Raw genomic sequence first — 27,637 nt, forward strand, 5'->3', positions numbered from 1 at the left:
CAATGTCTGCATGCGTTTTTCTGATGTTTTAATTCAATATTGTCGATTTTCAATAAATATAAGACCCTTGATTCTTTTAACCATCAGTGACTTATATGTTACAACTGCTTATTTTAGCTACCCGTGCAGATGTATCATTGCTGATGCAACTTGAAGTAGACGGAGTCTTTGTAGGATCAAGAATCGTCAAAAATAGCAACCCACCAGAGCGCCCACAGGCCATTGCGCTGCCGACGTTGAGCCCAAAAACGATTGGCAGGAGCTCCCTACGAGTGTCAACAAATAAGGAATGCAACCCTTGGTGTAAAATTACCCCCTCGCAAGATATTTGAAACCTTTGGATAACAATGACAATAGAACTTGTTATGAAACATGCGCCGATAGCCAAGATGTACACAAACATTGAAATGAGCAATGTTTCTAAATGTAAAATCAAATCGATATCTTACCATCAGAGGTACATACATACATGTATGGTGTTCAATTAAAGAAAATGTCTATTTTTTTTAATAAAAGAAATGTTGAATGTATTGTTTCGAGTAAAATTGGTTCTTTTTTGGTTTTACTTTGTGGTCGCTAAAACATTATTGGGTCCTGTGGATCTAAACATATACAGACATTTAGAATAAATTACTTTCTGAATTCATACAGACTTTAGAATGAATCACTCTTTGATTTAAAATATATCCATCATATATCCATCATATATATAAGGTCACTTTCGTATGATATAAGGTGATCTAATCTTGATATGAAACAAAAGAAACATTATATACAGTGGTAATATCATTACATACATTACTAACATCATTGCATACTATGATAATATCATTATGAAAGCGGTAATTTCATTATATAGTGATTTTATGATTCTACACATTGGTAAAAAAAAATATTGATTATATCATTTCCTTATACTTTCATGTAAAATACTGAGATCTGATTGGTTTAGACGCAGTTGATAATCCGTTCTATTACCCTCAGCGTTAGCAACACACTTAGCAACGGGTAACACAACGAATTGTTACATGCGCCTCAGTTATGCGCGTACGGTTCGCTGTAGAATTCACGTCATTTCTATATAAAAGCAGTAAAACATTCTCTTAAATTAAAACATTCAGTATAATAAAATAAATAGTGCCTGTTTGGGAGGATAACAGTTGACATTGACACCCCTCGAAAACTATTGTCAACCTCCGCTTCCCGTCGGTTGACAATAGTTTCCTCGGGGTGTCAATTTCAACTGTTACCCTCCCAAACAGGCACTATTTATATAATGTTACATTGTACTATAATTATAGACCGTAGTTAAACCACGTTGTTCAATGCCATAGCTGCCTGAAGGCCTTTTTCATATTTTATGAAGTGGTATAACCCTTACATAAGGGGGAGAAGTCATTATGTATAGTGGTAAAATCATTATATTTAGTGATGCCTTTATTTTATGTGATTGTATTATCATTCTATACAATGTCAACGTCATTATATGTAATAGTTTTAAAAATAATGTAATGAATGTAATTACATTATACTGAACAATCATTATATGCAGTGGCTGTTCCAATATTATATACATTAATAAACTTTTTCTCTAATGTGACAAGTTCAATATATACAGTCTTAAACATAGTTAAGTGACAGTGCAATCATTATTTCAACTGAAACACGCTGCATGTGTTGTGACAAGTTCATTTCATTCAGTGCGACACCTTTACATAAAGTAAAAAAAATATTATGTGTAGTTCCAACTAAGGCTGCTTGTTTTCAGTGTTATGAAAATGAATGCAGTGATGGTAAGTAACACCCCCTCCCTCTTTCATAAACTTAATATTTAATAACAAATTATGCAGTGTCATGCATCGACTAGTACTCGTCTGATCATACAAACAGTAACTATCGGCCAAATCTCTAAATGTTATTTATACACCAATCAAATCTGGCTTTAATGTACGCGTATATAAATAGCTACGTACTATCTTTTTCGGAAACCCGGAAGTTAAATGACTCGCAACGGTATAATACACATTGAGGTCATGGAGAAGACGCTCTTTCTGGTAAGCTTGTGTTTTTATTTTACATATAAAATAGAATAGACCACAGTTATATCTTATTTTCTTTTATCTTTCTTTTGATGCAACAAGCACACGACAACGTCTCCTAATCACCACTAGTACAATAATGTGGTACTTTTCGTTAAACCCCAGGAAAGCGTATGTTTATAATGAAGGTACATGTAGGGTAACGAATTAACAAATTACAGAAAATTTATTCGTTTGACCAAAGGTCACACTTATATTTTAACAATGAGGATTTACACACGTTCATATCATTCTTTACTACATATCGTGGTTGGGTTGACGTACATGGCATGATGCACAGATGTACCAGAAAACGTAGTTAAAACAGAGGCCTTTAAAGTATCTCTCTCTGAAATAAGACTAACTTTTAAAATGATAATCTGAGACTTGTCGGAGATAACAATCAGTTCAGCTGTTGACAAGGAAACTTTTTATTGTAATCCGGTTGTCAGTTAATAATGGTAAGTACATGTACTATGTATCATCTTATGAATACTTATTAAGGAAGTGCATCGGTTATAATATTGTAAAGCAGGTACTTATTTTTACGGCAATCACAGCTTCAATGACAATATTCAAACATTGTAATCAAGGTTCAATTAAACATAAAATTGCATAAGGTAGTGTTTGAGCTATTGAAAAGGTTTATTTTGACAAAAGCAAATAGTCGATTTCTCATTTAATGAAAATGAATTATTCCTCACTGAAATAAATGGCGATTACATATGTACATTATTTTCAAGTGCACATACACTTGTTTATGCACAGTAAAACAGCTTTAATATACCCGGAAGTTTATTTACTTGCAATTCTATAAGCGGGTGCTCCTTCTGGTAAGTTTTGTAATTTATAAAATAAACTCTCGGCGTTTTCATATATCACACGACAAACAAACTTATCTTCCCTGTTGTTGTGGTATCATATGTACTAGATAACTTGATTGAAACTACTATTAAACGATACTGTTAAAGGAAGCTTTTAAACGATGTTGGTGTGGTTCGAGATGGATCTTCAAAACAATATTTGTGTCGATCTATTTACGGCTTGTTTATAAAAAAAAAACATAGGTCACAATTAAACTTACAAACGCTTAAAATGTCCATTCTCTGTCGACCAGAAACGTATATGAATCAAACTTCAGGATAATTTGAAATATAGAGAGAGAAGGTAGAAGAGTGATATTAAAACAGAATACAAATATAGAACTTCTATTCGTAAACGAGCAAATAGTAACTTGTTTTCAAAATGAAAAAGTATAGACAACTGGCTCAAATGAGAATTAGAAGGCTATAATCAGTTTTTTTTATGTTGTTCAGCTTATCTGATTCACAAATAATGTAAACTTGTAGAAGATTGAAAAATACATGCACATGTTTGAACGTAAAACGTTATGAATTTTTTTTGCACATACCGTTGCACTTTTGAGACAATATTTTGTTTTAAACAAGAGGCCTATAGGCCACATCGCTCACCTGAACAACAGATCATTGTAACATTCTATTATTAGTATATGCTATTTCTATTTCAAACTTGAAACCCTTTTTGGGGCCCCAGTATTGGTCCGTGGATTATGGTTGGCTTTAACAATTTCGAATCTACACTATCTTAGGATGCTTGTATAGTAATCTTACAAACTGTTGCTTTGTAGTTCTTGAGAAGAACATTTTTTAAACATTTTCCATAATATATATTCCTGTGTTAAACTTTGAACCCCGCTTGGGGCTCCAGTATTAGTCTTGTGGTCACAGATTTATTGATTTAGAATCTACATTTTTTAAGTTTGTTGACGTAGTAATTTCACAAACTGAAGCATTGTATTTTGTGAGAAGAAAATTTTAAACATTTTTTTTTCTATATATTTAAACTTTGAACCCCATCTTGGACCCCATTTTTGTCCGGGGCCACCATATTTTAATTACATATACTTGCGTTTGGGTAAATATTGGTAATCCTGGTGTTATGGTTCTCATGAAGAAGATCTTTAAACATGATTCCTAAGAATTTTCATGTTAAACTATGAACCCCGCCTGGGGCCCCAGTATTGGTCCTAGGGTCAGAATTTTTACAATTTAGAATCTATTATATATAAACAAGCGTTGGTGTAAATATTGACATTTCTGGTGCAGTAGTTATTGAGAGGAAAGTTTTCAAACTTTTTTCTACGTATTTCTATGTTTAACTTTGAACCCCGTCTGCGGCCCCGGTTTTAGTCCGACGGTCACAGATTTATTGATTTAGAATCTACATTTTTGGGAGTTGATTTCAATCAACTCTCCTAAGCAGTTACTCAGACAAACCGAAAGTGAAACAGTGTTTGGACCTCAGAGCAAATCATTGCTGCTGACAAGACTTAGTTCTTGAAAATAATTGATAAATTCGATGTAATGTATGCTAAAGCATTGTTTTCAAGGAAACTTATTTATAAATACCTTGAAAATAGTCAGATTTTAAATGGTACGAACAATTTAAATATTTGTTGTGGTCGTATGTATTCCTACGCCAGAGTTCAATATAGTCTCGTTCAACTCGCCGCTCGGCTGTCTCTGTAAATCCTTGTCGCAGATTTACGGTGTCAGCCGAGCATTTGGTAGAACGAGGCTAGGGTTCAATATTTTTTGGATCCATACAATGTTCGAGAAATATTTCTATTACTGATACACAGTTTGATTGAATTAATTTTATCTTTAAATATTATTTAACATGTGGGGGTTTCTCGACATTCTTGTCGAAAAAGTCAAACAATTCATATTATAAAAATGTGCGTAATTTAAATTAAAAACTACATATACTTGTCATGCACAATAACATATCATTGATTTTAAAATAAATAAACATCGACGAAATCAACTCCCGTCAGTTCTTCAGTACTTTGATTTAAAGATGGATGCGTAGCAATTTAAATTTTAATTTAAACTTTGAACCAATTCTTGGACCCAATTTTTGTCCGGGGGCCACCATTTTTTCATTACATATACTATCTTTTGAGTAAATATTGGCATTTGTGGTGCAGTGGTTCTTGAAAAGAATTTTTTTTTCCATGTTTCCTAAGTATTTCTATGTTAAAATATGCCTTGGGCCCCAGTTTTGGTCCTAGGGTCACAATCTTTATAATTTAGAGTCAAACTTTGGTGCAACTATTGGCCTTTCCGGTGCTGTGGTTCTTGAGATGAAGATTTTTAAACATTTTTTTTTAAGTATTTCTTTGTTAAACTTTGAACCTCGTCTTGGGCCCTATTTGTTTTAATAATTACAGTCTTCTATAATTATATATACAAGCTTTGGTGTAAATATTTCACAATTGAAGCATTGTATTTCTTGATATTAAGATATTTTTTCTATATATTTTAAATTTGAACCAATTCTTGGACCCTATTTTTTGTCCGGGGACCACCATATTTTCATTATATATACTACCTTTTGAGGAGAAATTTGCTTTTGTGATGCAGTGGTTCTTGAGAAGAAAATTTGTAAAAATGTTTCCTAAGTATTTCTATGTTAAACAATTAACCCTGTCTTAAGGTGGCTCGACACACCAATGCATTATTTGATGGATCGATGAAGAATCATTTTTGAGAAATGATTATACAAAAATGACACCTATATCGGCCTCTTATTATTTTATATGAATTTTTTTGTATTTTTTGATAGAAACCGGAAACATCGTTTTAGCTGCGAACAAGATATATTAGAGCTAAAAATTTGTTATCAATTAATGCACAATACAATTATCTATAGATATATATCAAAAATGGCCAGAAAAAAGTTAGAATGATTCAGAATTTTGCTAAAGTTTCAGGTTGTTTAGCTGTAAAATGGTTTCGTCATTTACTAACTTTATAATTTATATCAATTACTTAGAAAAAAACTGCAGTCTATTTGTAAAATTTCAATTTTAAAATAATTCTGATCGGGATCAGTTTTTTTTCAATCGGGATCGGTTAAAATTTGATAAATAGCAATTTTTCCAAAATTTCGCATTTTCATTTCAATTTCTTTGTAAAATATCATTGTTTAGTAAAAAGTTTATGTGACTAAATGTATTTTTTAAAATTTTATCCATAGATTAAAAAGATATTAAAGAATTACAATTTTGATTTTTAGAAATATTTTTTTAATTAAAAAATTAAACACTTGACCAAACGATATTTGGCATGAATTTATTTATAATTATATTACACATTAATTGACAACAAGTTTAAAGCTCTAATATATTCTGTTTGTCTGCCAAACAGTTTTTCCTATTTCAATGAAAAAATACAAAAAAATTCGTATAAAATAACTGAAAGCCGATATTGATCTCTGTTTTGTGGAATCATGTTTCAAAAAAAATTCTCTATCGATCCATAAAATAAAATTTTGATGTGTCGAGGAACCTTAAGCCCTAGTTTTAGTCGTAGGATAACGATTTTTATAATTTAGAATCTTCAATATATAAACAAGCGTTGGTGTAAATATTGGAATTAGTGGTGTAGTGGTTCTTGACAAGAAATTTTTTAAACATTTTTCCAACATATTTTTGTGTTAAACTAAATACTAAATACTAAACTAAACTTCTCCTTTGGCCTAGGTTTTGTCCGAGGGTCACAATTTTAACAATTTTGAATTTTCACTAATTATACAACTTTTTGTGTAAATATTGGCATTTGCGGTGCAATGGTTCTTGAGAAGAAATTTTCTAAAGGCACATACATATACTCACTGTTTCGCAATTATTTCCCTTTTAAAAATGGTTACCATAAGAATGCTTTGTTTCAGTGGTTTTAGAGAAGAAAAATGTTAAAAGTTTACAGACCGACAGACGGACGGACAACAGATAACAGGTGATCAGAAAAACTCGCTTGAACCTTCAGTTCAGGTGATCTAAAAATAATGTATCTAATGCATATACATGTATTAACATTTATTTAACTTGCCTTGACTGCAAATGTAATTTATACCTCAAAATTATTCTGGTATTCTAATGGTATATGTAAGTTAAACTATTGGAAGAGCCACTGTAACAGCAAAAAGCATAAACATTGATTTTCGCTTGTTAAGTTGCACTTTACAACCATTGTAACAAGAGCCTGGACTTTCAGTGTGGCGTAGCTATCTATTTATTACGTCAAAACAAGTTAAAATGACGCGGTTTTAGGCGAAATATGCACAGATTACGTAGTCTTAGCTCAAAAGCCAAACAAATCTTGTTGATTTCAATTAAAAGAGCCATGACTGAATGGCGAGCAATGAAATAGACAGGCCTACGTCACATTGCTGTTGGAAACAAGTATCCAAAGCTGAATCTCTTGTGAAATGGTGCTAAAAGCATTCAGTGTTTGTGACGTCAAATTAAAAAAAAACTTATCATTTAACCTTTGAGTACCCTGTCCGTGCTGTGATGTTATATTTTCAGTAGCTTTCCATACTCTTCACATGCAAAAATATGTGGAATGTAAAATCATAAACAGATATGAAGAGAATGAGGAAAAATAACGTAGGTATATCTTGATGTGTTTCAGATGCCATTGATGGTAATGACGTGTGCGGTACAGAGCCAACATGATCAGACCAACTCAACATGTTTGAAGACGTAAGTGCGTCACTGATTTTGTTTCTAGATTTTATGATGCACCGAAGTCGAACATTAGTTTTGGGGTTTTTAAGGAAAAGAAAAAAATACTCACCTTGCGAGTAAGTCCATGAAATGTTATCAAATAAGATGCATTTCGAACAAGTTTTTCATATAATTTATGAATTGAGAAGAGCAAATAAAAAGCAGAAAATGTGCTTCTTCTTCTAAAATCAAAAGGTAAAGTTCCCATCAGAATTCATTAATTTCAGATAGATTTCCACAGGTCAAGCGCACATGAACGTTTTAGAATCTACATCGTATTAAGATACTTGCACTTAAATAAATAAATATTATTTTAGTTCTTTAAAAGAAGACTTCCTTTAGAAATCAAACTCATATTCACCTTTTTCTTCTTCTTTTTAAATTTGCGCATTAAGACTTATGCACTTTTAGTTAACTCTTTTAATTTTTTGTGTGGAGTGGTTAATGAGGATAAGATTTTATATATTCCTCTTTCGTAGGTCTTCAAAAATCCTCAGATGAAAAAAAAATGTATTAGTATGTATGCTCACTTAGAGGCTTTGTTTTAGTCTTAAATAGATAATTACAATGACATACATAGCATACATGTGCACTTTTAGCAAGCAAAGTGTTGTCAACTCTTAGAGTAAGCAAAATAAAAAAGTTTTCAAAGTTGAAACTTGTATGTTTTATTTTCAGAGTAATGGAAGAGAGAGTTAATGAAATGTATGTCTCGTACAGGACAACGACCAAAGGCTGGATCTGGTTTGTAAGGAAAACAGTTTACAGGTTATTACATATTTCTTTAATGTTTTTATTTTGCTATATTTACAATTATTAAAACAGTTATTATCTCTACTAATCTCTAACACTTTATAAAAACATGGTCATTTCTTCCTCTTTTGGATATGAGTTTTTAATAAATATATTTGGATTTGATAGTTTATATTGTTAGTATTAAAAACATATCAACGATAAATCAAGATACTGATGAAAATTAAAGCCGACATATATGACGCGTTAGTGAACATGTTAAGCTAAAAAGAGACTCATGGATCAACAACTTTGACATTAGTAATTTTAATTGTTATGAGGGTATTTAGGTTCGTTTTTTATTAATTCGGGACGGATTTTGTTTGTATTACAAAGCCCCGGAATTGTTTATTACTAACAATTTTCATGGATATATTACCTTTATAATTAGACAACGGAGAGAACATTAAGAACAGTTCTCTAAGATAAACACCTAATTATCAAACATGTTTATAACAAACAAATATACAGTATCATTTATAGCTATATGGACTATATGTACAAGTAAACATTGATAACTGTAAATTCCTAAGTAAGCGGGAAGGAATTAAGATCTGCGCGAAATTGCGAGAAGCATTCTTCACGGATTTTAAAGTCTCGCTTTTTTTAGACATTTTTGAACTATAGGAAATCATAACAAAAATATGTGATCGCGATTTTATATTCTCGCGATTTAATACACAGCAGTGGAATTGCAAAATTAAGTACTCGCGTAAAATAAGGAACTTACAGTTGACAATTGATTAGGTAAGATATAAAGAGGAAGTCAGGTAAATACCGGTACATTAATGAAGAAAGAGTCGGATATTGATGTTTAACAACGCATATGATTTTTTCCAAAAATATAAACTAGCAATGGATTTGAGCTGTGCATATTTGCATGTAATTCTGCTTAAAACAACATTGTGTGATGTCTTCTTTATAGATCAACATTGACGTATCGGACAAATCGGTATTACGAGACTGTTCAAGAGTGTTGCAAAGGATACGTTAATATTACTGGAAAATGTGAACTGGGTACTTTCAAATTTTAAGTATACTTCTAACTAAAATTTTGATAAATTCATTTTGCTTTTATTCAAAGTTTTTTTTGTTATGATATGATAAATGATTTGCAAAAGTTATTTTGAGCATTCCTTTTGTTTTTCCTGATATTTCTCATCAACTTTTCCCCGAGTAATACTTTGAATTTTAACACGAATTAAATAAGTTTAGCCAAATTTCAAAGTTATTATTGCTAGTATACTCTTTGTTATGCTTACAAATTAAAAATAAAACAAACTTAAATATCTCAAGAATGCCTATGATTCAGTTATATTGACATGCTGCCCTCCTGTTTTAATAATGGTATTTTTTAGAAATAATTTTAAGATAAAACACCAATATCATTTATGGTTTTTTTTGTGTAATACATTAGTTTAAAGTGCATTACATTTACAATGTTTGCTTTATTAAGCCCCATGTCGTCAAGACAATTATGGAGTAAACTGTACCATGGACTGCCCCTGTGTACAGGGGAACTATGACATGTGTGACATTAGCGGCACGTGCTTGTGTAAGCCAGGGTGGACAGGCAAAAATTGCTCTCAAGGTATGTTATCTATTCTGCACTGGATTTTATCTCATTGTCGTAATGCCAACAAATTGGATACATTTAAGTTATTAAACTTTGACCCGAACGCGGGTTGACATTGCATATAATATCGGACATTTACGAAATAGATACATCGACACACCGCAATATTGACTTTTATATAGCAAAGCTTTAAGCATGTAATAAGTCTATTAATTTAACCACACTCTGCCTAGTTAGAATAATCTTACTGTGTCTCGGGACAGGCCTTCACCACAATTAAAAGGCATCCCATATACCCGTAATGTTGCAAAAAATTGCAGAATCGCTCCGACACGATTTTCAAGAAAATTAATGCAGCTGCATTAATAAAAACTGTCAAATTATTCATAACAAACCATTTTGAAGCTGTAAATACCTCTCATCTAAATTTTAATTCATATACAACACTTTTTCACTGACGTTTTTACTCGCTTCGAATTTACACACCATGTTGTTGTTCGGAACTCTCGGGATTTTTTATATTAACGAGGCCGGGTCTAATTTGCTCTGCCCTAGATTTTTAAATGAAATTGTTTACACGAATTTCTTCTGATATAATTATCATTTTAAGATAAAAAAAAAAGACATTTACCACACCGTTTGTTTAAGGGGTCATCTCAAAGTTTGTTAGTTTTTAACATAGAACCCTATGGGATTTTCCTTGAAATGTATAAATTTTTTACATTTTTTACATTTTTTTAAAACTTTTGCCTTAGGGATTTCTTTTTCTGTTCTATATGATAAAGTTATTGCTAAAAGGCATCAAATGGTCAAATAAAAAAACCCTTTTACATCCTGGTTTGTTCCAGGGGTCTTATCAAAGTGGTTTTTTGTATGCCCAATTTCCCAGATTTGTCAGATAATGGCTATTTTTATTTGACAACGGCGGAAACGGTTATCTTTATAGTATTATTAAAACATTCAAACATATTTAAGTAATACATACATATATAACATCACATAGTAAGGGTTATTAATATAAAATACATGGTTACTGTCTTGAAATATATGAATTATGTTATTTTTAGGCGGGTTAAGAAAACGTGACAGAGGGCTAGGCTTGCTGAACCCTCTTCACGTTTTCGACCCGAGCCCAAATATAGCTTATATTTCGAGACATTTATATTTATTCCACAATATAACATCAATATTACGCATCAACCGAGCTATTTTCAACAAATTTCGCTGAATATCTGCAGTTGAAACTATCACGCCATGGCGTCAACAAGCAAAAAGATGACGTCACAATGCAAATGAAACGCTGCGCGAAAGCGTGTGTACTCGTTCTGTACTCGGCCTCGTTAAATGCACAGAGTTAGAGTTATCTACCGTATTTCCTTTGATGAGCAGAATATATGACAATTTCACATTTTCAATAAAAACGTACACGTATTTGTAATATCGTTTCTGAGTTTATCCATGCAAATGTGATATAAAGGGCCTTCCGTGATTTAGCCTGAATGTAATGCGCAAGATTATCGTTGATAATTAAATTAGTGAAGCTTGATTAAGAAAAAATAAAAACAAATTGGTAATCTTCAAGTACCAATGATGTTTAAAACATATAAACCAAAAGACAGTACTCTTCCGATTTCTCGGTATTAAAGCCCAAAAATTCGAGTCTATTATTTTAATATAATAGTATAGATAAGGAATCATTTTTTGAGTATTATGAGATGATAATTTTGGTCGGGGTGTGCTCAGGTGCATTGAAGCCCAAAGGGCTTTACAATAGATTTGACCACGCTCGAACCAAAATTATCACCTTATAGTTTTCAAAGAATGATTCCTTGTTAGTTAAATTTATGTTATTTCCAATTTCTACACTTTAAAAACAATACTTTTAACCCACTATGTTTTTCCACGTAGGGCAGCTATGCACATGTATTACTTCGCAGCGCAGCCAATGCTGTTTTTCAATTATGCTTTAAGACACGCCCTTTGTGTGTCGCTAATCCTATAAAATTATTCCGTTGTATGCTTCAAAATTGATTCGTTTTGTTATCACAGATAAAAACAGTTCAAAATGTAAATATTATCTCTTGGATCCTAAATGCTTACACGTTATTTAAAATTCAAAGTTATATATTATTTCAAATCATTGCACCAATTACCGTAGATATTACTTTAAGAAAGCACGCAAGACCCAGCCTTGTAAAGCCGTCTAACAACTCTTAGAACCATTTTAATAAGGCCTTGTACTCTCAGTAGGACGTTACTATCTATTTTTTGCGTCAAAACAAGTTAAAAATGACGTTGGTTTCAAGTGAAATATACAACGATTGCGTAGTCGTAGCTCAAAAGCCAGACAAATCTTATTGATTTCAAAGAGCAATGGCCGAGTAGCCTTCGATGAAATAGACAGACCTACATCACATTGCTGTTTGACACCAACTACCCAAGGTCAAAGCTCTTGTTAAAATGGTTCTATTGTTTAAATACAAAAAGGATACATTTATTACAACAAAGCTGTTTCAGAGTACAGTATAACTTTCCAATGTGTAATTATCACCTATTCACACTTTGTTCATGAACTGAATATCAATGGAAAAGTACATTGTTAATGATTCTTTTAATTTATAGTTTGTAATGAAGGAAAATACGGGGAGGAATGTATGCACAGTTGTTCATGCGAAAACAATGCAACCTGTGATCACGTGACAGGAATATGTAACTGTTCATCTGTTGAAGGAAACACGGGGACATTTTGTGATGAGGGTAAATAGAGACAAAATGGTACTCCAACAAAAAAAAAAATAGAAATTTTTAGATCAGCAGAGGATACTCACTCCTCTTAGGCACCTGATCATACCTCTATCTTATTAGAGGTCCGTGATGCTCTTGTTTGAATTTGTATTTCGTTTCATAGATGGAAAAAAAATGATATCTGCATTCAACTAATACTAAAATTAAATACTTGTAGACTGCCCACCTAATTTCTACGGCCGTAACTGCTCTTTCGCTTGCAACTGTTCTGATGTTCAAAGTCCTTTCTGTGATTCGGTGTCGGGTGCTTGTGTCTGTGAGAGTGGAAAAAAGGGAAGCAATTGTTCTCAGGGTGAGATATACTGTAAAAATGCACATCTCTGCATCTTGTTAATGATGGAAATTACAATCAATATAAAGTAATTTCACAAGTGGAAACTTATCCTAATATATATCTAAATCAACAAAGAAATTTACACAATTATTAAAAATGAGTACTTTGCTTAGGTATTCTTTTGTGGATTAACGTAAATTTTCTTTAAGATTTGAAAAAAAAATAAACCCCCTATATATTTTTGATCATCTTCTTTACATCCCTTACGATCAAAACTTTTGAAACTTGCTTTTTTACTTCTTTAGATTGCAGCAGGTATACCTTTGGGCCAAACTGTGGAAAAGATTGTACTTGTGTGATTGAGAATTCACAGAGCTGTAACTCGTCAACAGGAGTGTGTTACTGCAAGCCAGGATGGAGAGGGGATAGCTGTCAAACAAGTAAAATTAAACCAATATTTATACCATTAGTGTATCTTATTAAAGGGAACACTTTTATGTTTGAATGGTACATCTAAACAGTATTCAAAACTAATTAATATAATGAAGATCCAGTATTTAATAGTTATTTACAAGAGTCATTTAAATTGCACCCATAGTAACTCATGTTTTTGAATTGCTATCAAAATGTGTTTATTATCATGCAGATCATTTAAAGATATACAATGTTTTGAAATGTACAATGCACTTGGATAAGAATTCATTTCACAAAAGCATACAGTAAAACAAGGCATGGCACCTTCATCAATGTTTGGTACAATGCATAAGTGAAAACGCTATACAAGTCTTAAATACTCTGAAGTCATTCTACGCATGACAATCAATTTTTAACCGGGTTTTCCAACGGAAAAATCCGGTTAGTGAAATGGTAAAAATGGCGGGCGGGTGCCAAAGGGGTACCCTCATTGTACGGTTAACTCCTCCTACAGTTTTCAAAATAGGAAGTTGTTCTTTTGCAGATCAATTGTAAATATATAAGATGTGTGCATATTGCTAGGATTTTGATTTCTGATATATAATTTATGAAAAAAGTACCAGCTTTTGAAATTAGTCATTTTTTGGCAAAATGTTGCATATAGGGTACTTCATTTCACTGGATACACTAGGTAGTGTTTATCAATTCAGGACTGACATGGATGATGGATACAGTTCAAATAAAAATACCGTTCTGCTGTCTCATTGACAGCATTTCACATGTTAAAAATTAAACTGACTGATTTTTAGCAAATATGAAGTCAACTCTCAAGTGTTTTGGAGAAGTAGGTTTTTTACATACTAGTATAACCTTATTGTTCATGCTGTTTTTTTCATATGATGGGTAAATTTTTCCTTAGATACCAACAAACTTATAACTGAAAATACAGGCTCCAATCTAATTTATATTCCCCTATTTTTTTAAAAGTCAGATATTGCTTTTGAAAAGTTTTTAGCGCAACAGGTTGAGTGGATATAACACTCTTTTGATGTTGTTTAGGTTATTCTTATCATTATTTTATTTGACTTCTGTGGAATCATTAGATTTCGTGTTGGCTCAGTTTTGTGGATTTCATGGGTAAATCAAATTACTTACAGCCTCCACGAATAAATAAATTAGAGTAATACAGTTATATTCCTTTCTGTAGGTATGATAGATTACACGAAATTACATCCCTGCGAACCTGTAAAATTTAATAAATATATAGGCAATCCACGAAAATAGGCCCCATGAAATATGAAATCACAGTTTCTCATGTTGAATCAATTTAAGTTGTCAGTTCATCTTGGTTACAATTACACAAAGTACTTTAAATGACAGGATGTGATCTGCTTCATTACGGAGATGGATGTGCTAAAAACTGTTCTTGTAACGAAACAGAAGTGTGTGATAATGCGAATGGATCATGTTCCCCAGCAAGTAAGTAAAATAAGTTAATTTCGATTGTGACAGAATCTGAAATAAGTATGATATATAATATTGCATGTGAGTTAAACTATCAAATGTTCAGTGTGACAAGACTTCCAAAAACGATGTATATAACAATGCATTATTATGATCTGTGATTTTTTCATAATTCGTAAATTGTTATATATTGAGACACTGTCATTAGCAAGGCAATCCTAAGTGCAAAGGATTAGACTTATTATATTCATTTTAAAATTAAATCATTTAATATTTATTCGTTTGATGAGATATCGGCGCTTCTGATTGGTCGAAAAATTTCTTTGATACCTGCATCAATAAAATTTTTGGCCGGATCTACTTTTCTCAACTGTTCTGATCTAACACTATTTATAGAACGGGAATTTCCAAGATAAACACTGTCAACAAAATGTAAAGTTGTGTCTGTTTTATTGTCAGCAAACAAAATGCAACCTTGTGAATATAAAAACTTGAAAGTTTAACCTTCAAAATAAACAAAACACATTATTTGATTCACGAAATAGAAAATTAAGCGTCTTCTCACGATTTCGTCTGCTTGAGATCAATCAACATTTACAGCGAGGCTGGCTGTTCCTTTTCCAGGAATATTATAACGAACATATAGGCCTATAAACTTTCACGGTAACACTGCTGTTCAAATTTGGTAACGAAGATTTTTAAATTTACACACGTACATCATCGGTCATCAGAATAAGCGTCGTAAAGAAAAGCTATGAGTAATGCATCAACTCCTTCGGCGCATTCCAAGCGACAGATATACCATTTAAGTACATCACTGGCTATCTAGTTACCACAACGTTTACAAAAGTCGCTTATACATACTATTCTCTGTCGACATATAATCTATTTTCATCCACGATCGCCTTTCCTTGGATGGTTATGTCCAGTTGCATATTCCAGCGATCTCGTTTTATTACGAGTTTTTCTGCACAGTGAATAATATCACAAGCTATCGCATGTATTTTCCTTTCGTTTTCAATTCTGCTGGTTCAGATTTTAACTCACTATTTGTGTTTAATCCTTTAATTCAGCTCAATAGCTCTGCATCAGCTGAAGGCGCATCCATTTTGAATATTGTTGCTGTTGTTGTTTTGTATTCATACGCGCCGCTTCATTTACATTATTTACCTTTTTGATCAATAACACTTCACATTTTTTTATTTGAAAATGTTTTATTAAATGATAAGAAATGAAGATAATAATTTTTCTATTGATCGACGTATCAAAGAAAAAATTGACCGGAAAACTTTTTCATCAATGCGCTACGCGCATTGATGAAGTTTTCCGGTCAATTTTTTCTTTGATACGTCGATCAATAGAAAAATTATTATCTTCATTTCTTAAAAGAATTAGTAAAACTAACATGTTTAAAGGTTTATACATTAGGACATTTCGACAAAGTGTATTTATTAGGTAAGATGGCGTATAAACAAACAATGACTCATATAGTTAGAGATGCTAAAATATAATCAATAAACAATGTTAAACTACCCAAATATACATGTATGTATGTCGGAATATTAAAGTAATTAAAGGGTCAATTTCATCTTGAAGAGAAAACGTATCTAGTGTAACTGTAACTTGTAAAGAAAAATAATAACCGACAGAATTTTTTTTACCGCAGATATATGCCTGGCTTCAAATACACGAAATTGCCTTTCTTCGTATAACATGACATGTCAACAAGTGGCTGAAAATTGTAACCAAAGCAACGATCCTGAACCATCCTTGATCAAAGACATGAAAGGTAAGCAATTATATTTGCAATTTCTTAGCTTATCTGATATATTATCTAAAGTTAGATCTTTTGACTATGCTCTGTCTGTGTTTATAAACTGATTACACAATTCACTTCTCTAACGAAGATAAATGATGATGTGTAATACGTAAATTATCACAAATTAAATTTCCTAATTTCTTATCAATTTTGCATTTATTTAATCCTTGATATAACACACACTCTTATAATACATTTTTAAAATACCCAAGATAAATCAATGCGAAAAAAGAAAAATATACCTCACAGCCTTTCTTATTGTTAACTGATTTGTTTACGTGATATTACCCCGGTTAACCTTTCATGATGTTACACCTCTGTACCACCTGTGTCATGTAACAATTCAGTTTGCGTGTTCAAAGTGACTTTATATAAGTAATTTATTTCTTATGATGCGAGTAAATTACTTTTAATATCATGGCTCTACCAATCCCAGGGCACAACTAGTGGGGCCAAATGTGAAAAAAGCCAAATTTTCAAAAATCTTCTTTTTTACTCCCACAAAACTGAATGCATGGTTATGATGCCCATGAAGCCTTCTACTAAGATTATGAAATTCATTGCTCATGGATCAGAGGTTCAGCCTGCAAAGTGGTGCCAATTTGGCAATTTAAAAGCCAGATGGTAATGTCCATTAAGGTTGAATATTCAAAAGATCGAACAGAAGTGGGTAACACTTTAGAGTTTTTAAAGCTGGATTTTTTTAAAAAAGTTTCTGTCTGCCCATGGTTATTGAGGATGGGGGTTATTTTTTAAGTAAAACATGTATACCATATATTTTGTTTTAGCTTTATCTATGAAAACATGTACACAAAAACCTATCTTGAAAGGTAACAGATATTAGCAAATTATTTGTATCAGAGTCTTGCATCTCTTTAATATCAAGTCATGCACTTTTGATGAGTAAACTAATAGGTTTCATAGTCATTACAAACTTATGATTTTTCTACTCCTGAATAAAAATTTATCTAAATGCATATATGAGTCTCCTCGACTAGTTTGTGTATGCATTGGGCTATGGTACTGACCGTTAAGACCTACTGGCCCCTTGTTCATTGAAACGAGAGGATCACAGCAATAAATGAACGTCACTGTTACAGGGTGTACAAAATCATCGGTAATGCGTCATCATTACGATGAGAAACGATCAAAGCTATGTACTCAAATCAGGATGTGCATTATTTATTCACATTTGTTTTAGAATTATCAAATTCATGGTAGATATTCATTAATTAATTGTAAAAAAGGGGGTAAAAAAAGCTGATACATGTATATGTTAATGGGAATCATTAGTTTGCTTCAAAGGTATGATATTAATAATATCATATAACCAATATTAAATCTAATACAACAACAAATGTTATCTAAATACAAAACTTATATGAATCTAATTGATAGAAACATAAAAACGATGAATATTTGGAGGTTCTCATAAGAATGCAAAGCACCAGCATTATTAGACTTGTTTAGATTTATAGGTACACATCTTTTCGTAATGTATTTTAAATGTTTAAAATAATACAATTCATAGCCATTTTTGACGAAGGGAGGAGCATGAACTTATTTACGTAATACATATATATTTGTATTAGATCTACAATGCTTTAATTTGTGATGTGTCTATTTGAGCACCCTGACTAATGCATATATATAATTTAAATTCAAATTTTACCAAACTGTTGTACCTTGATAATAACGTACACAGTTCACCTATCATATTAAGGGGTACAAAACCATGTATTGATTGTTACTCAGGTCAGCAAAGTGGTATAACTTTGTTGTGAAATATATATGTCACCTAACATGGTTACCCATTAAATTTTTCTGATGCAGTTAACTTGTTTCTAAATATTTTATTTGTTCCTTACTTCTGTTTTAGATATTTGCTGCAATGGGGAACAAACACAAATTGTTTGTATAGCAAAACACGGTTGTTCATGCAGGCAGCAGTATGCTGGCCCAATTTGTAATAGTATGTACCAGTGTTGATTTTGTAAACTTTTTTTTATCAATTTTTAATCTCACTACTTCAGTTTAAGACTTATATATTACCTGGCTACTAGAGGGTTATTAAGTTAAAAAATATAGAAGAAAAGGAGTGAGTAAAGTTATTATATGTATTTATCATTTTCTTGGATGAAATAAATTTTGTATTTAGTGATTTTGTTGACTGTAGCCCTTTGTCTTGTATGGTTTAAGAAAAAAAAACATTCATTTTATATATCAAGTAAATATCTTAAATAATGATTGTTTGTGTTCAAAGAATCATGATGTAAAAAGAATATTGATGTAACAGTTTTTGGTTTACCAACATTCACTTTTAAAGTTTAAGGGACTTGAAATAACATTTTCACGAGTTAAGCAGTATGGAACAGTTTCTCCGCATTTTTATAAGGGGGGGGGGTGTGGGGTGGTAGTGTTTTGAATAATGTATAGCTCTATGTATAAAAAAATTTCATATAAAACTATGAAAAATTGTTGGTATATGCAATGTATTTTACAGGTACATTAGTTCCTTCATCCGGTCAAAAAGACACTATTGAAGAAAGTTCAGCCCTAGAGTCGTCCATTGTATCCACGGTTGTACCTGTGGTGGTGTCCTTTCTGGTGATTCTTGGTATTGCTTTGATTGTTGTAGCGGTAATATGGCGGAAAAGAACTAGGTAAATAAGGCTTTGATATGAGATTCCATTGAATGGTATATTTTCTCTCTCTTCGGTATCATTTTTTTCACTTTAATTTTTCTTAATTTACATCTAATTGTATGTCTTTCACTCTCAAAGATTTAAATCTGATACTTTAGGAACTGTTTACACTATTTATCTTTTATCTTAAAATCTTCAGCAGCAGGAGTTACTGAATTTAAGATTATAGATTTTTAGTAGGTTACGTTATTTAGGTGTAGCTTATTTATATTTTTTTTATAAGTACGCTGTATTCAAAATAAGATTTTTTATGAACTAGCAATAACAATTTATCATTTATTAAATTTTTATAAAATCTTATATGAAATAGCATACATTATATCCAGATTCTATCATAATACATGTTTATTACACCCTTAGTATTGTGCAGCTTAAATTCATGCATCAGAATGGTGTTTTATTTTTGCAGTAAAATACCACAAAATGCACACAATCCAGGATACGGAAAAGCTGAACCATACATCATTCAAGGTAAGTGACAATTTCAACTTAGTGCATTTTATACTATTATGTTGATTCAAGAAAGAAATGACTCTCACATAGATTAATTACCATTAACTTGATTGTCAGTTTAAGTGGAAAAGTAACATGACTTATTTATTTTTCGTTAAAAAGCAAAATCTACTAATAATTTAAAACCAACAAAATGTTGACGGTTAAATGCGTTTTATCAAAACAAAATTTAAATTAGAATGAAAAATGTGCATCTATCTTGCTTGAAAGAAATAATTGTATACTTAAGATTTTCATCGAGTTCTCAATACAAATTTTTCTTCAGATAAACCAGAGTATGCAGCAACACATAGACTTGGACAAGATAACTTAGAAATGTACGACGCAAATATACATGATGTCAATGATTACGGATATGACGTCCATAATCGCGCTTTAAACTTCAATCAAAATGAAAACTATGCGTCAACCACTAATTTTGGAGAGGAATATGACCACCTTCAAAGAAATAGTCACAGAGAAGAGGGACTTGACGATGCATATTCTCATCAACATTTTCTGGAAAGCCATGATGATTACTCTCATGTCAGAACACAAATCGTGGAAACAAACAATGAATATGCAACAGCAAAAGATTCAGCATCTAAAGATGATATATACTGTAATACCAAAAATAGTTCCTCGCTGAGAAATAGTTCTAGTGATATTTAAAACAACAAGTATATGTAATGTGATGTATCACAGGATGAATGACCATCTTTAAGTTCTCCTTAAAGATAGCTTAAAGATGCTTAAAGGTAGCTTAAAGACGATCTTTAAGCCACCTTTAAGCTACCTTTAAGCTATATGTGTTGCTTAAAGATGGCTTAAAGAAAGCGTAAAGATGGCTTAAAGGCAGCTTAAAGACTATCTTTAAGCCACCTTTAAGCCACCTTTAAGGACAACTTATAGGTCCTTAATGTCCAAACTTCTTTAAGCCACCTTTAAGCCACCTTTAAGCTATCTTTAAGCCACCTTATGCCATTAAAAATTTTTTTATTTCAATATTGTGCTTAATTTCCAACAAAATGTATTAACTTTATGAAAGAAAAGGTATTAAAACGGTTTTTGTTCTAGAAAGAAAAATGAAAAAAAAAACACAAAAAAAAACCGGCCACGGCGAGAATTGAACCCGGGACCCTTAGTGTACTAGCATCACCACACTTCCTCTGCTCCACGGCAACTTACATATATATGAGCGTTTTTATATCCTTTATATCAGTGGATATTGAATCACTGTATTAAATGTGTTTACTTGAAAAGATTTTGACAAACCATTCAGTTTGTAACAATCAATTATATCTAATTTATAAATTACATGCATGCGTGTATTTAGAATGAAATACGGAACTTGGTCTTCAGTGAACAGAAATATATTATACCTAAATGGAAACCGTTAGGTTCACTATAGAAGGCTTTCTTAGTTAATAAATTTAAACCGAGTAGATATGCGTTCATCTAATTTATAGCTATAAATCTATTAGGGTATTTGTTCAATTTCCCGCAATATCCCGGTTTTCATGATCGCGGCGCCGTTCCAATATGTTTAAATATTTACATGTAATTGTATGTACATGATTTTTAAACTATCAATTCTATAACAAACAAAATTACCAATTACCGGTGACGTATTTACTGCATGTGGCCATTGCAAATGACTTGTATATACAATTGTATGATGTGCCAGGCCGGGTATATTTGACATATTTACCCTTATACATATATTTAAATAATCAACCCCTATTTATAACCACCGGTACATTAATTAATTAGCCTCAAGATTTTACTCTTACATACATGTATCGTTAATTTGTAGCCGTAACATTTTTGAAACCCAGAGCTAGGAAATAATACTTTGAAAATGAATTACAAATGTAAATTAACTTTTATTCACTTGACTTATCGTATACTCGTACATACTAAGATTCAACGCCTTTAGAAACCCTGACGTGCACCTGGGAACACGACACACCTGTTGTGTATATCTTGTATATTCTGTGTTAGTTCCAGGGGTTTTCTTAAGTTGGACAAACAATAGACTTTAATTAGATATACACAAACATGCACCTGGGCACACGACACAACTGTTGTGTATATCTTGTATATTCTGTGTTAGTTCCAGCGGTTTTCTTAAGTTGGACAAACAATAGACTCTAATTAGATATACACAAACGAACAAAACTATGTCTAGACAAACAAAGCAGTAATATCCTGCCCGATATAACAAAGGCAGTTGAGAGTCTTTTCATCTTTAACATGTATCTAGCAGATCTAGAATTAGAAATAATGAAAATTGAAAAAAAAAAATACAAACCTTAAACCGATTATCAAATTAAATCATGCATTTTTGGTTCATTATCTTTATTTTGTTTAATAACCGGAGGAACAGAGAGAGAGAGAGAGAGAGAGAGAGAGAGAGAGAGAGAGATTTTTTCCACCGATTAATTTATAATAGGAAACAAACATACTTTAATTAGTTTTTTGCACATATTAAGATACAGAGACTGCGCTCATCCCTACAATAATTTTGAAACCCCCAAAAAATTATAAAGAATTTTATAACGGCAATCTGTGTCCATCGGAGCGGTGCTGATGATAGCGATCTGTGTTTAATGGAGCGACGATTAAAACCGCCTGGAACACCCCCCCCTTCCTTGGAAATTATATTATCACTCGGATGACCCCCTCCCATCTCTATAAAAGAGCTTTTGCATTTAATATATGTTTTTATTGTTCAGCTTGATCAATATTGACTTAAAGGCCACTTAAAGACAGTGTAAAGGCAGTGTAAAGAGAGCGTAAATGCCACTTAAAGATGCTTAAAGATGGCTTAAAGGTGGCTTAAAGGTGGCTTAAAGAAGTTTGGACATTAAGGACCTATAAGCACTTGCTTAAAGATGACTTAAAGGCGGCTGAAAGGTTGTATAGCCTTTAAGCTCCTTTAAGTCACCTTTAAGCCACCTTTAAGGACGTGCTTAAAGATGGTTTTTCGCCCTGTGTATACTTAAAAGGGAAAAAAATGTTAGCCTACACATCATTGATCTTGCAACGAATGGGCAACTTTTGATTTTGAACATTATCACCCCATACCACCACATTACATAGTGCATGATCTAAAAAAAAAACTGAAATTGCACTTACGTTTTTGGAAAAAGTCCATTTTTGTGAAATACAAGGTGTGCCATGTGTCTAATGTGCTAAAAAAAACCTTATAGGACATGTTGTGATAAAGAGAAGTGTCCAAAATCAAAAGTCCGCAGACAAAATACAAAATAGGACCACTGAAAAAAATTAGAGTTAGAATCGGGTGCTATTGAGCAGTGAGCATCCTCTGCTGACTGGTCACACCCGCCGTGTGCTCTTTGTCTTATATGAGAAAAACGGAAAAATCTTACATAATATTTAAAAAATAAAAACAATCATGTTTTACAAAAAAATAGTTTGCTCTCATGATAATATTCTTAAGATTTTTCCCCCCAACAATGTTTTTCTCTAATTTAAAAATTGACCAGTGAGTCAATTTAATATTTGATAATTCATAATTTAGGTAAGCTGCAATTACTTTTCTATGTTATTCTGAAGTAGCTAAGAGTTGCCTTTTTTCCATATCTAGTCTCCGTTACCATGGTAACGGTAGCCTTAAGTAACAATATTACGCCATCTTGCTACTTATTACATTAATATGTATCATTGCAGGCAATATAGAGAAATCTGACACTTTGTCTGCCTGAACCTATAATTATGTACAACTCTGATTTTTACATAGAATTGATCTTAAGAAGTTATGTCATATTTGTCTCAATATACATCTTTTTCATTACGTGTGCATGAGGTATTTATTTTTTTGTGTTTTTTAAATGCTAGTTCTAATGGGACATGTATTTTCAAAAGCGTGTAGCCATTTACTTTATGATGTATAGAAGCAACAAATGAACCATTATCTACGACTTAAAACAACAAGTGTTGCAAATTGTTGCTGGATTTTATTTTATAATTGCAAAAAACCATTATGTCTATCTCTTTTCGTTTTTGTTCAATAAATATTTTATACATTGAAATTTAAGAATCCTAAGACAAATATCTTGAAGTAACTCATTCTCTTTGTCAAATATTTCTTAAATAGTTGTCTCACATTTTCAGCAATATCATTTTTCATTTGGTGCATCTGCCCTCCCTGATAGAAATACACTGTACGATGGCCACAACAGGACTGCTGACGTCATAGCTTTGGACAAACATGCACTAGTGTTGCAACGTTTTGAAATGCAATTATCAGCAATCAGCAAATGCCAACAAAGTAATAAACAAGCAGTACACAAATGCAACATACAGGTATCATTTCTGAACCTGCATATTCATATAACATACATATAACGTAATCAATTTTAATCAGCAGCAATTATATGTCAAAATGGAAGCAGTTCGATAAGTGTAAGAATATGTGTTGTACTCTTCCAGAATGTTAGGGTGCATTTCTCATTGCTAACATCCTTAAAAAGGGCAAAGTGTACCTGGAAATAAAGCTTGACCGAGCTAATTTAGAGGTTTGAAAATGTTTTTTCTTAATGGGTGTTGATTTCAACTCCTCAAATAGGGAAGGGGATTCAGTGAAACCAATGTGATACAGATAGTTAGTTTGAAAGTGTATTGTAATTAACTAATTCTACTCAAAACAACATCCATAGAATCGGCGGTTAAGACTAACGTAAGTTTGAACTATTACCATACCTCTATGCTTTGCCGTCAGACAAACCTGATTTGATTCACTGTTACTTCTCTGGGTGTTATGTTGGCTTTTGATAAATATAAAAATATATGAGGCAATTTTAAGTATGATTTAAAATTAAATTGAATAGATTTTGAGCACTACAATGTATATTGGATTTTTATTTTGGATAGCAAATAAGCTAAACGAATGCGTGAAAGATATTTGTGCAAATGCAGACGTTTTCCTGTTTGAGGTCTCACTAGTCTTAAGGAATTATTTCACTATATGTTACTATATAGCTTTAATTAAGTTATCTGATTAACTATACTCTCAGCAAATTATTAATTAAAGAGAAAGTTTTGTTAAATGCTTCAAGAAAAATTTAAGATCAGGCAAATAACGCCTTATGCGGCTTCTCAGAGAGATAATTGATAGTAAACATATCTACCCAACAATACACGTGGCTTTCACATGTTGACAATCATACTCAAACCCATGCAGGAAGTTGCATAATATGCATCTAAAAATAGTTCCATTGAATTCAGTGTGACAATTCCAATAAGTAATACATTTTCTAGCAAATTATGGCGGTACTTTCAAGTACTCTTTCTTTGATAAAATTGGTCAGGTCACACTGATGAATACACTATTTAAGTCCTACCCTTACTAACTTGATCAGTTCGAGTTCTTGTTTGCATGTAACGACATATTTTATTCTCTTGTTTTAGCTTTATTCTCATGTGACATTGAATTTTTTCTGGTTATAATAGGCAATGCATGACAGGTCAGTTTAAAACATTATTGAACAAAATGTGTTTTAAGTATACTCTAAAACATATACTAGTATAAAAAAAATTGTTGAATAGAGTGGTTTCTTTTGTACTCTAAACCTATACTAATACTTCAATAGGCTTTAAATCTAAGAAAACATTGTCTCGAAACAATGCACGTTTATCCCGAAGTACTCAACATTGAAGATATGTCGACTAACTTTCCAAGTTTTACTGTAACTACACAATCTGTAAAAAGCTGAAGTGTGTCTAAAGTACGCAACTGTCTGTCCAACAAGTATATCTTCTTTAACAATACCAGTTGGGTTCTTACGTAGTGACGCAGATGACTGGCTACGTTAATGTGATTGTTTTTATTTATATTGATTTAATATGGAATGTTACAACGCCGGCTAATTGCAGTACAACCAACTATTGCTAAGAAGGTAATTAAGAAGTCAACACCTTCAGCTGTAATAAACTTTATACCACCCAGTATTGTTCAAGTTTAGCAAATGTTTGACTATATCTTTAAGAATGAAAATTTGCATTTCCATTTCATGGGACAATGATATGTCCGTGGGTGGCCGTTCCTAATGTGAAAAGCTGTAGTTTGCATTGGTCTTGTTTCAGAATGGTTGCAAAATTAATATATTCATCTTTTGATTCTACTTTATTAAATGCACTGTATATGATAACCTAGAGCTGTGTAAAACTATTTACTATCGACTGACTTTAAATTGACATAACTCGCTCAATATGATTAACAAATGAGTCTTAAGCATCGTGTTAGCGAAAGCGTTTAACTGCCTAAGCTTGTCATGGTCGTAAAACAATAAATGTCATTACTGCCTGTCGAAATGGTGTGAATACTGCAGTGGCCACAGTTGTCCGAGGTGACATTTCTTGTAAAGACCAAATGGATACGGTTGACGAATGTGGGTATTCCTTTTAATGCTAATATGTTCTTAACAATAAGACTGATTTTTATTAACCGCAAACGCCAAGTATGCTTAAAAATTCTGGAATGACACAAGACACAGAAAAATGTCGAAATTGTCTTCGATGTTAACTGTATTGGTATAAAAATATGGAAGTTTTTCATAATATCACAAGATATAAAGTAAGACAAAGTAAACAACTTGCAGAATATGCGTGCGGGACCTGATTGAAAATTTAAAAAAAAACACATCTGAGCTTTATTTAATTAATACTAGTTCAAGAGGACAAAAACTCATTGCGCAGAATAAGATTCACGCAGCTAAGATCTATACGCAAATACCTTATCCTGTAAGTGCAGTAGGGGTCAGAATAACTCACGACATAATCCAGTGCACTTAAATGATAGCAACATATGCAAGGTTACAGTGACACTGGGGCAAGGATAATTGTTTGAATGAGATTAGTAAGCTTACTGATCTCACGTCTACCAAGGCTATATAAGGTACATGTAACATGTATTAATGTCATTGCAAAAATAAAGATAACTTGATTATTGTGTAAATGCAAACATTTCATTCGTTTGGTGCAGTCTGAGAACTGATTTGATCTCGATTGTTTCTGGTATTAACACGGGCTTGTCTATGAGTGTGATTATATGTTCTTGTCTTTTAAGTTGTTGCAATATGATGATATTGCGTCATTACACGAGTGTTTGTTTCTATCTTCACAGAAAAAAAATGTTCACATGAGTTTAACACAAATAAAAAGTGTTTATTTTCACATTTGTTGAGCATCTGTTTTACATATTTAAAGAAAATTAAAGTCGATTTAAGCTCAAATATGAAAAAAATGTTTTTTTCATCCTTAATGTATAGAATGATCAATATAGATGTTTTAAATACTTTGTCAAAATTGTAAGTTATATACCGATTTACAACCGAGTAACAGAGGTTGGTATTCCTATTTTTCTATACAATGCTTGAGTCTCTTTTTTTTTCACATATGTTGTGTATTGGCATAAGTTTTAATGTAATGTTGCCTTTTGATGTTTAAAAATCAACACACTAAAAGAGTTTTTATGGCATAAGAATAGAAGATTTGTAAATCCCTTAATTTACATCGTTTGTAAAAAAATATAAGACTCAAGCTTTGTTTACATAACAACGATCTTTTTCTCTGTATCTTGTTTGTAACTTGACTTCACA

General features: G+C 32.0%; 2 protein-coding genes across 2 annotated transcripts in view; both read left to right on the forward strand.

The window, feature by feature from the left end:
* The first annotated feature begins 2,004 nt into the window (after positions 1-2,004).
* LOC128165164 (protein draper-like) lies at positions 2,005-24,487 on the forward strand. The gene is made up of 14 exons (XM_052829409.1): positions 2,005-2,054; positions 7,577-7,647; positions 8,350-8,439; positions 9,389-9,480; positions 9,920-10,054; positions 12,662-12,796; positions 13,002-13,136; positions 13,424-13,558; positions 14,913-15,011; positions 16,663-16,785; positions 18,695-18,787; positions 19,319-19,478; positions 19,930-19,991; positions 20,299-24,487. The coding sequence occupies exons 1-14, from the start codon at positions 2,034-2,036 to the stop codon at positions 20,682-20,684; spliced, it is 1,737 nt and encodes a 578-aa protein (XP_052685369.1). The 5' UTR covers positions 2,005-2,033; the 3' UTR covers positions 20,685-24,487.
* A 721-nt stretch (positions 24,488-25,208) lies between these two features.
* Positions 25,209-27,637, forward strand: part of LOC128188792 (mucin-3A-like) — a 33,620-nt gene continuing 31,191 nt past the window's right edge. Inside the window, exon 1 of the mRNA XM_052860070.1 lies at positions 25,209-26,934. The gene's annotated coding sequence lies outside the window, so the exon portion shown is untranslated. The remainder of the gene's footprint in view (positions 26,935-27,637) is intronic.

The sequence above is a fragment of the Crassostrea angulata genome, chromosome 1 (genome assembly GCF_025612915.1).
Source record: "Crassostrea angulata isolate pt1a10 chromosome 1, ASM2561291v2, whole genome shotgun sequence".
Taxonomy (NCBI): Eukaryota; Metazoa; Mollusca; class Bivalvia; order Ostreida; family Ostreidae; genus Magallana; species Magallana angulata.

Excerpts from the sequence above, each read along its gene's own strand:
- LOC128165164 (XM_052829409.1), top strand. The coding sequence starts at position 2,034 with ATGGAGAAGACGCTCTTTCTG. Across the intron at positions 2,055-7,576 it reads TGGAGAAGACGCTCTTTCTG|ATGCCATTGATGGTAATGAC; the intron begins GTAAGCTTGTGT and ends GATGTGTTTCAG. Across the intron at positions 7,648-8,349 it reads AACTCAACATGTTTGAAGAC|AGTAATGGAAGAGAGAGTTA; the intron begins GTAAGTGCGTCA and ends TTTTATTTTCAG.